Source organism: Scomber japonicus, chromosome 21 (genome assembly GCF_027409825.1).
Source record: "Scomber japonicus isolate fScoJap1 chromosome 21, fScoJap1.pri, whole genome shotgun sequence".
Classification (NCBI taxonomy): Eukaryota; Metazoa; Chordata; class Actinopteri; order Scombriformes; family Scombridae; genus Scomber; species Scomber japonicus.
This window is the reverse complement of record NC_070598.1, coordinates 5107967-5118627: the sequence shown is the minus strand read 5'-3', so window position 1 is coordinate 5118627 and position 10661 is coordinate 5107967. Positions and strand designations below refer to the sequence as shown.

At 39.4% G+C, this 10661-nt stretch overlaps 1 protein-coding gene across 1 annotated transcript in view; it reads left to right on the top strand.

The window, feature by feature from the left end:
• The first annotated feature begins 3941 nt into the window (after positions 1 to 3941).
• ankha (ANKH inorganic pyrophosphate transport regulator a) overlaps positions 3942 to 10661 on the top strand; it is a 13009-nt gene continuing 6289 nt past the window's right edge. The window contains exons 1-8 of the mRNA XM_053342736.1: positions 3942 to 4436; positions 6933 to 7149; positions 7368 to 7486; positions 7785 to 7868; positions 7997 to 8167; positions 8337 to 8471; positions 9223 to 9315; positions 9444 to 9536. Of these exons, the coding sequence (XP_053198711.1) occupies positions 4341 to 4436; positions 6933 to 7149; positions 7368 to 7486; positions 7785 to 7868; positions 7997 to 8167; positions 8337 to 8471; positions 9223 to 9315; positions 9444 to 9536 (1008 nt within the window). The 5' untranslated portion in view covers positions 3942 to 4340. The remainder of the gene's footprint in view (positions 4437 to 6932; positions 7150 to 7367; positions 7487 to 7784; positions 7869 to 7996; positions 8168 to 8336; positions 8472 to 9222; positions 9316 to 9443; positions 9537 to 10661) is intronic.

Here is a 10661-nt window from a genome sequence, read left to right as displayed (position 1 = left end):
AATGCCAATTGTAATAAATGCTAAAAGCTAATAAGTGTTTCAATAAGCGGGATAAGAGACATCTGCCACCCTGGAAAGCCTTTTAGTCCCCTGCTAATGTGAATCCATAAAAAAAAGAGGGTTTTATACTCGGGGAAAGCCAGTATGAACAACTCATACAATACAGTTTATGTTGCAGGAGGCGGTTTAATAATCTGGGAAGCTTTTAAGACCCTAATTTCTCAGGCATGGAAAAATAGTGCCAAATGAATATGATCAAGCCAATCTTTAAGATGTTTTTCAAAGCTGCAAGGACAAAAAGCTCTGTGGTGAAACTAATGCAATCATGATTTATGTCATTTATATACTTACAGACGTACAGTCATCAATCAGTGACTATGCTGTTGCAACATACACAGACAAATAGTCAAACACTACTATGCAGGGATATCTGGGCATCTCTCCATACTTTGTTATCCAAAAACAGCACCAGTTAAACCTTTACGTAATGTTTAGGGTCAAATTTGACCCGTTTATACATTTGAGAGCTGTAAAAACACCCTAAATACTTTTTAACTTTAATCTGATTTATGGTGACCTCTCCTAATGTGACTCAGAATAAACCAAAAATGGAAATATTTCAACTTCTTAAAGTGAATTGTGTGCAGCTGATACTCATTATTGTAGAGTTCAAAAAAATACTGTTACTGTACTTAAGTATAGACGTATTATGAGTTAAATATACTTAAAGTACTGAATTAAACATGCTATATGTGCAGAAAATCAGGTACAATCTTTTATTTTAGTGCTTTAAGTAGTATTTGTTTTTTACTAGTAGTTAAGTATTTTCACACTATGGGAAGGATAATACTTAACTACTAGTAAAAATCCTACTTCAAGTGCTAAAGTGAAAGACTGTACTTGATTTTCTGCAAATATAGCATGTTTAATTTGGTACTTTGAGTATATTTAGCTCATAATATGATACCCTAAATACTTTTTTTTACTTTAATCTGACATATGATGATTTCTCCTAATGTGACTCAGAATAAACCAAAAATGGAAATATTTCAACTTCTTAAAAAGATTTGTGTGCAGCTGATACTCATTAGTTCAAAAAATACTGTTATATTCTTCACATTTACACATTTTTAGTGTAAAAACTGAAAAATAAACTCTCTCTGCTCTTTGAAAGCTTCATTAATAAGGATTAATCTTGCTGTTTATCTGCGACTGATGATGAGGTATTCGTGATTTGCATTAATTTGCACAGAGTTGTCACGTATGTTGCACTAAAAAAACCCTTTTAGATGGTTTACTTCGATACCTGCTTGTAAATGTTGATGGTTTTCCTTCTTACCCAAAAGAAAACAGCAATGTTCTTTATTATTGGGAAACCTGTGAACGGTTAGCAGTACAGGTAATGAAACAATCCCACATATTGTGTTCTTAGTATTTAATTCCCATGTGAACTTGAACAGATATGAGCGTCTTGTGAAACACATCACATGACATTACTAACAGCTGCTGGGGCTGTGGTGGGGAAAATGCATGACTGGTGTAGTAAAAAGGGTGTGTCATCTCTCAAACACCCTCGGGCATAAACAAATTTTGTGTCTTGGCTCAGTGTTACTCAGCGTTCCTCACTTTTGTAAACACGCAAGTCTTCACCTGTATCCAGGTCACATGAACATATTTTCACGTATGATGAGTGGAAAGTGTGTGTCGTCGAGAAGACAGCGGTTAGAGTCTGTGGCAAAAACAACATGTTGCTCTTTTGTTGAGCAACAATCCTCCTTTAATGTGGAATAACATTGTGTTTTCTGAAGGGAAAAGGAAAGGAAAGAGGAGCTTAGAAAAGGGGAATTAGAATTGCTCTTTTAATATCACAACTCTGCTGATGTATATAATCAATTAATATGAGATCTAGTGTCTAAGGATAATAACACAGTGTGGGAATTTGGCTCCTAACAGACCAACTTTGGGAAAAAAACTACTTAATTTGGCTCATTTAGACTGCTGAAGTCTCATATTTAATTGTTAATAATGAATTTTAGAGTGTATATATGCACAGATTGAGGACTGTGGGTTTAGTCCTTCATCTCTTACACTGAAATCACATTAGAAAGGGATCTTTTAATGAGAAGTATGAACATTAGGAGTGATAGCAACGAGCAAAAAATAACTGCTGTTTAAGTCAGACTCAAAAATTTAACATTTAAGGGAAATGCTCCTCAACTTGTCTCACCTTACACCAATTGTTCATGTTTATCTCCACCTGTAATGTAATTTCTCAACTTTATCAATCACTAGAATTTAACTAAGTTTGATTCCCTGTTTTGACCACCTGGGGTCAGTATTTCACTATCTATTGCCACATCAAGGCTTATCTGTTTATCTAACATATAAACATCCTCAAAGGAAGGGTACAGTGTAAACATAAAAACTTATGAAAGATGGTCCTGTAAAAATCCTTCTTGAATAGGCCTATTCATGTGTCCTAGTTGAGTGTTTACGGGTGTCTCTCTCATCATGCACTGTAAACCCAGTCATTACACCAGCGTCCAGTTTATTTTTCTCAACTTCTTCACCCAGAATTAAAGATATTATTAGACTATGTTTATTATGAAAGTATGCAAACATACAAAGAATGTTTTGTTTGCTCTCACAAACACAACATAGGAGAATGAAAGTAGAGCTAATGTATTTTTATAGCTCTATAGTAATAGTTTTGACGTGGGATATAAAACTTGAAATAATACATTGACTGTGCTGTGGACAAGGGACTGAGGTGAAAGTGACAAGAGCAAAGATTTAAATGTGTGGTGCGCACAAAGTAATTCAATTATGCAATTGTGAAGGTTGAATGCAATGCACAGTCTAAAGTCCAGTTTAATGACATACATATGACAGTCACAAGTGCACAAGGGATGTCCAGTTTCATAACATATAAAGTTCTGCTGTTTAGTATAAAGTCTTTCATTCCTCTTGGAGGTTTTAAAGTGTTATTATCTTTTATTATCTATCATATTATGCATTCCTGTCTCTGATGATAAAAGCCAGGTTTAGAGCTGGTGGTGATGTCACGACTGGTGTTACACCCTGTTTGGTGACCCAGTAGATTTTATGACCTGCAGTGTTGGAAGAAGTTGTTCTTGGATCCTTTACTTAAAGTAAAAGTATGTCATTACAAATCCTGCATTTGAAATGCTACTTAAGTATAGACGTATTATGAGTTAAATATACTTAAAGTACTGAATTAAACATGCTATATTTGCAGAAAATCAGGTACAATCTTTTACTTTAGTGCTTTAAGTAGTGTGTTTTTTACTAGTCGTGAAGTATTTTCACACTACGGTAAGGATAATACTAGTGAAAATCCTACTTCAAGTGCTAAAGTAAAAGACTGTACTTGATTTTCTGCAAATATAGCATGTTTAATTTGATACTTTGAGTATATTTAGCTCATAATACGATACTTTTACTTAAGTAGCATTTCAAATGTAGGACTTTTACTTGTAATGAAGTACTTTTACTTAACCAATCATGCTCCTTGGTTCACGTTGCCTGTTTAAGGGTTAAGTAAAACATCTGAATACTTCTTCCGAATGAGAATTTGACATACAGTGCCCTGCAAGTGTTCAACCCCCCTGCTCTGCTAAATTACTAATTTCAGTGGATAAGGTAAATTACAACAATACATATTATTACATAGTAGAGTGGTCTACTATAATGTATAATAATGGTTCAGAATAAACAATGACGTTCTTCTCTAACAGACAGGCTTGAGCCACTGGTCTGAGTACTTCTTCAACACTTGCTGGTCACTGAATCTGACGGGTCACCAAATATAGTGTAACACCTTATATACAGTCTATGGTAACACCCTGATACGGAGCGTGTGGGTTCCAATAACCGGACCGCCGGTGTGCGCATGCGCAGTGAAATGCGGGCTAGCTCCTGCCTACCTAAACCAGCCTCCTCTCGGATTATCGCGTTTGGTTTTTGTTTTTTTAAACCTACATCTCTTTAGCGGCGGAAACATACAAGAGACACCTCCTTGTGCTTAAAAAAAACCTCGGCGCTGTTTGCTGTCACCTTGCGTCTCCCCCCTCCCCCTTTTCTTTTTTTTTGATGATGATTTGTGAGGAAGATGCGCCGCCGGTCTGAAATTCCCCGTTGACCTTCGCCTCCCACTTACTGGCTCCCATTCTCGCTAGAAACACTACATTACATACACACACACAGGTGCTGCTCTTTCTTTCTCTCTCTGTGTGTGACTGCCTTCCACAGCCGGGATAATCTTTTGTTTTCTCTGACCGAAGGCAGATGCCCGTCGCTCTGTCATCCCGGCTTGTACTATGGTGGAGTTTCCATCTCTCAGCCCTTACTGGCCTCTCATCCGCTTTCTGGTGCCTTTGGCTATCACCAATGTTGCCATCGACCTCGGAGAACAGGTAAAAACGGCTAACGGCCTTTTCATTATATATGTTTTAGGCTGTTGTTGTTTTTTAAATATTTGAACAAAAATATAAGCTTCTAACGGCTGCGGCGGTTGCTGTTGTTTGCTAACCGTTGTTTTGTTTTTTTAATATTTTAATAAAAATGTAAGCTTCTATTCTAACGACTGCGGCAGTTGCTGCTGTTTTCGCCGTTGTTTTTTAAATATTTAAATAAAAGTATAAGATTCTAACGGCTGCTGCGGTTGCTGCTGTTGCTTGCTAACCGTTGCTAAGGGGCGTTTAAACGGCTGTCTCTACGCCGGTGACAGCGTCGTGTTTTCGGGGCTGCTGTGTGTTCATCAATGTGTTTGGGGGAAAACACCGACACTCATAATATTTCGAGGCTGTTTCGTCAGTCAGTCAGTCAGTCAGTCATTCAGTCAGCTAGCCCCCCCCCCTCTCCCCCAAAACAAAAACTAAAAAAAGAGAATAGAAGAGGGAGGCTGGTGGTTTGCTGGTGGTGGTGTTGTTGCTAGGGTTAGCTTAGCAACAATATGTATTACTTATGAAGAGGAAGAGGAGGAGGAAGAAGGGCCTTGTTTATTCTAAGAGGGGTTTCTTTCCCCCCTAAAATGCACTGACTGAGCCTTACTCCCCTCCTTGTTGTTTATCATCCACAGCTTGTCACCCATTACTGTATACTGTACCTGCTGCCTGTGTGATTTGTTTATTTATAGTGTGTGGCCATTATTCATTAATTCATCTGTAAATCTAAGAAAAAGAAAGAAAGATGAGAAGAGAGAGGCTGGTGGTGTATGTTGGTGGTGGTGTTGCTAGAGCTAGCTTTAGCTGTGAAGCTGTGAATATATCTTTTTTCCTTCTCTCTCTTATTTATTACTTATGAATAGGAGGAGGAAGGGCCTTGTTTATTCTAAGGTTTCTTTTCCCCCCTAAAATGCACTGGCTGAGCCTTACCCCCCCTCCTGCCAATTTCACTGTTGTTTATCATCCAGCTTATAATAATAAATAATAATGATAACTTTATTTATATAGCACCCTTTTAAAAAGTGCTCTGACAGACAAAGCAAAAGCAGCACAGTAAATGTTATAGTGTAAAATAAAATGAAATAAAAGACAGCAGCAATAAGACAACCAGACAAACAAAGATTTAAAAGAAGTTACTGATATCTGCTAGCCTTATTTCCTCAGGTAGTTCGTTCCAAAGCCCAGGGGCCTTAATGGCAAAAGTGTGATCCGATCTAGATTTCAACCACGACTTTGGAACAACCAGAAGGGCCCAACCTGAGGACCTAAGGCTGCGGGCCGACAAATAAGGAGTCACATGTCTGCTATGTAGCTTGGAGCTAGACCTAGTTCGTCACTCATTACTGTATACTGTACCTGTTGCCTCTGATTTGTTTATTTAACCCTTAAACAGGCAATGTGCACCAGGAGATACATACATATATACAAGTTGTAATACCTTAATAGGGGGCAACATATCCTGGTGGAGATACAACTCATAAAATCCCAAGTATTTGTGGAAATGTTTACTTTCTTAGGTGCAAATGAGATAACTAGTAACATCAAAGTAAATTAAAAAAGAATATTCCCACTCCTCACTGTTTAAGGCTTAAGGTAAGATAGCTTTTATTGACATTGTACAGTCACCTATACAATGAAAATTGGGAGTGCCACAACTGAAGGTGCATTAGTTATTAGTAGTTATAAAAAAACACAGACAAAGAAAAGAATAAACAAAAACATTAAGACAAAACAGGAACACAACAGATGTCATAAATAAAAACACAACTGAGGCACGACTGAGTCATTAAAGTAATCTGTAAATCTCTAAAAGACAAACTAAAGGCCCACACCATACCTCAATTGTCATACATTTCCTGTTTAGAGATTTCCTGTCTTTTTCTCGGCCTTAAATGTACGTGTGTGTGTGTGTGTGTGTATTTGTGTATGTGTGTGTGTGATCTTTGAGGGTTTGAGGGTTGCTTTGACACAAGGGAGACTGAGCTGATAGTGTGAGAGAGTATATTTAAAATTAAAAAAATAAACCACACACACACACACACACACACTGAAGCTTGGAGATGTTAGGATTAAGCTTATGTAATGGTTCTGTTTGGGTGGTATAAATAGCACACACACACAGCTCTGCAAAGGGAGAAGCTTGTAGTAGTTGTTCTGGGATATATAATGCTTTTTTTTGTTTGGATTTGTTTTTAAAGGATGTGGGTGTTTCCTGTCCAGACATAAGGAACTGCTTTTGCACTCATTGAATAACCTTTTTTTTTTTTCATCGCTGCTGTAAAACACATGCATATATCACTTCTTTTTAATGCACTCAATGACAGTTAACGTCTGTGGTGGAGTAGTAGAGATAAACTTAAGGCTAAGTCATGGTCATGTGGGTTTGAATCTCTCTCACCACCACCCCTCCCTTCTCCTCTCTTCTCCTTCTCCTCTGCTTCTTGTGTCATTCATGTCTTCCCACAGGCTCTCAACAGGGGCATAGCCACAGTCAAAGAGGATGCAGTGGAAATGCTGGCCAGCTACGGCCTGGCCTACTCCCTGATGAAGTTCTTCACCGGGCCCATGAGCGACTTCAAGAATGTGGGTTTGGTGTTTGTCAACAGTAAGCGGGACCGGAGGAAGGCTGTGTTCTGCATGGTGGCGGCCGGCCTCATCGCGTTTGTCCTCCATATCTTGATAGGTGTGTGTTTAATTGTTGTTTGTGCACACACGATGATGACACGCTTCGCTTAAACCGCTTCCCATAAAGAAAAAGAGAAAAAAAAGGAAGTTTAGATATCTGTGGCTAACCTATAAGTTTTGCAGCTTTCATTGTCACAATCCCTGCTGCTCAAAACAATATCAGCTCATCTACTCACCTGTGATTTCCTCTCTCTCTCTCTCCCCCTCGCTTTGTAGCATACACAGATTTAGGGTACTACATCATTAATAAGCTCCACCATGTGGATGACTCTGTGGGGCACAAGACAAGAAGAGCTTTCTTATACCTGGCTGCATTCCCTTTATTGGATGCAATGGTGAGTATATACAGCACAGACAGGATTATCCATTATCCATCATTAACCAAAAGATAGATTTAAACACACCTGACCTATAAATGTATGAGTTTTAATCCCCTGTCAGTGTGTTTGTTCTACATTTTCCACATAATGGAGCATTGAGAGCATCCCCTGCCCTTTAAAGTCCACTTCACTTCTTTTATATCCGGCTGTGGCTGAGAAAAAATGTTCATAATAGAGCTTTTGTTTATGGTGTGGAGCTTTAGTGTCTTAGGGGTAATGTCTCTGTGCATTGTTCTGCTCTGTTTCTTTGTAGGCATGGATTCACGCAGGGATTCTTCTCAAGCACAAGTACAGCGTCATAGTCGGTTCAGCCTCCATCTCTGATGTCGTGGCCCAGGTGACAAGAGCCTCTCCTTCATTTTTTTCTTTTTTTTTTAACTCAATTCAGAAGAGTTTGATTGTTGAATTTGATGTTTAAAGCATGTTTTTTTTTTAATGCTGTTCTCTCTTTCTCTCTCTTTGCAGATTGTGTTCGTGGCCATTCTCCTTCACAGCAATCTGGAGTGTGTGGAGCCTCTACTTATCCCAATCCTTTCCCTGTACATGGGTGCCGTGGTCCGTTTCAGCATAGTCGGTCTGGGTTATTACTGTAACATTCACGACAGTATCCCAGACTCCAGCGGACTGGACGTGGGTGTAAGTTTGTCATAGTTTTCCATCAAGAAAAGAGGAAGTGAAATTAGGATTGGAATGAATGACGCGCTTGTACTTCCACTTTTGTGATGTCTATCTTAACTATTATCAGACATGATGGAAGGAAAAATATGAATAAAACACATCATCTGGTCTGTTTCGGTTCCCGCAGGGTGACGCCACCATCAAAAAGATGCTGAGTTTCTGGTGGCCTCTGGCCCTCATCCTGGCTACTCAGCGCATCAGTCGACCCATCGTCAACCTCTTCGTGTCTCGTGACCTCAAGGGGACCAGTGATGCTACAGAGGTGGGGGTTTTAATTTTATTCCCCATTCATAACTGTTCTGTTTTTTTCTCAGCACAAATTCTCACTGCGAGTTGGAAGAAATTGTGTTTTATTTTCTTTTTTTTCAGTCTGGTTCGCATTAGCAAAGCTGCCTCAGATTTATATCACTTAGCAGTAATTCTGCTATTATTGACTGTTGTTTGATATAAAGTATCATTAAGAGACTTTACAGCTACGTGAAGCCAGTGGACTAATTTTCCCCTCAAGTTATTGCAGATGAAATGCCAGATGCTAACAAACTCCCTCTGGAGCTTTCTGGCTTACAGAGACCCCTAACTACTAGAGACAATACAAAGCTGTTTACCAGAATGAACTGGAAATCATTGACAACACTGGCTGCCAGTGGTTTGGGTGATTCACCATGTTCATGTGGAACTCGGAGCATGATTACACTGAGTGAAAACATTCCTACATGACCCTACTGTTCCTGGGTAAAGCCTGACACCGCCCGTTGTTGTTTGGGGACACAAAAACAAGCTCAAGGCTGTTATCTAATCGTAAACCTGTGAAAAACCGCACACTGCTGGGAAAGTGAAATGGACACAAATGTTTCCTCCCCTGCGTGATATCGTCAGACACCTGCCATTAATATTTTGGTGTGTGTCTGTATTTGTGTGTGTGTGTGAGGTGACTGTGTGCTGCTTGTGGTATTTTGGAAATTAAAGTGGTGGCGTGCTGATGACTTATCGCTGCCGTGTCTTTGTCATTCCAGGCCGTGGCAGTGCTCACAGCCACATACCCGGTGGGTCACATGCCCTACGGTTGGTTAACCGAGCTGAGGGCAGTGTACCCTGCCTTTGACAAGGTAAACCAAACCCCCCTCCTCCACCTCCACCTTTTTTTTCCTTTTCTTGTCTTTTGCCACAGTGGTGAGAGATTATTATAGAAGGTGTTTTGTTTATGCCACTAATATTATCATTCTCTCACCCACAGAACAATCCCAGCAACAAGCTGAATGCTGGTACCTCCGTCACCAAGACTCATATTAAAAAGTTCACATTCTGCTGTCTGGCTCTATCGCTCACGGTAAGATGAGTTGTTGTTTTACTGCTAATCCTCTCAGGATTATTTTTGAGATCTGTGTGGAAACAAAACCTGAACTTTGGTGTGGAATTCAACTCTAAAGAGATAAAGATCACTAGCTGAAAAATAATTATGCAGATTGCTTTTCAGGTGTTGTTAAAATAATTAAGACCCACAATATCAGTTTCAGTATTCCTTTACAGAGCAGGCACTCCCACCCTTGTACTGTATTTGTTAACAACCTTAGCTGTCCTTCATTCACACGCTTCCTGCAGCAGGTGTCAGCTGTCATACCGTCGTCGTGTCCCTGCGTGCAACTGCAACCACCTCCAATATTGAACCAAGTCATTTTTTTTTTGTTTTTCTGTCAGAATTGCACCAAAAAATGTCCAGTTAAACCACATAGACACCAAAATAAAACTCATAAATTCGAGCCATGTCGTGTTTTTGCAGATCTATTTTCTGCTCTCCCTGACAATATTATATTCTTCCTAGCGTGCAATAAAAAGCTAAAAACGCATCAGGACATTTTGCAAAAACACATAGCCCCAGTTTCTGTTTTGTTATGTTTACCTTATTTTTCTTGTCGCACCACAAGATAGAAGTCAGTGTACTTAAGAGGACTCACACAACCAGTCCAGTGTTATGCAGAAACAGGTTTGACATAGTTTTTTTTTTTTTTTTTTTTTTTTTTTTTTTAACAATCCTCGCCGCAGGGCCCCTGCTTGTCAAAAGATCCGCCACTAAATCATCTCTAAACACACAGGAGTGCTTTCTTTAAAAAAAAAAAAAAAGCTAAATTAAATAAATCATGGTTTTAATCATGCCGTTACAGCTGCGCTCCGTGCAACGTGATGACGGGGGCGGACTGAATGTACTTTTTCCCCTTTCGCTATCCGTGTCGTGGTTTCAGGTTGCAGGGAGACACATTAGGGTGGAATTTATGAAGAGGCTGAAGGGGTGGAGGGCAGAGAGGGGTTGGCTTTTGTCCGTCCCTCTCCGCTCCCCCCAAACCAACACTTTAAAGAGCTTAATAAAATAGGCATTCACATAAAAAAAAAAACATATCAGCTAACGCATTCCTAAAAGCTTCCTCACAGGTGTAGTTTTCCTAACGAGTGCCACAAA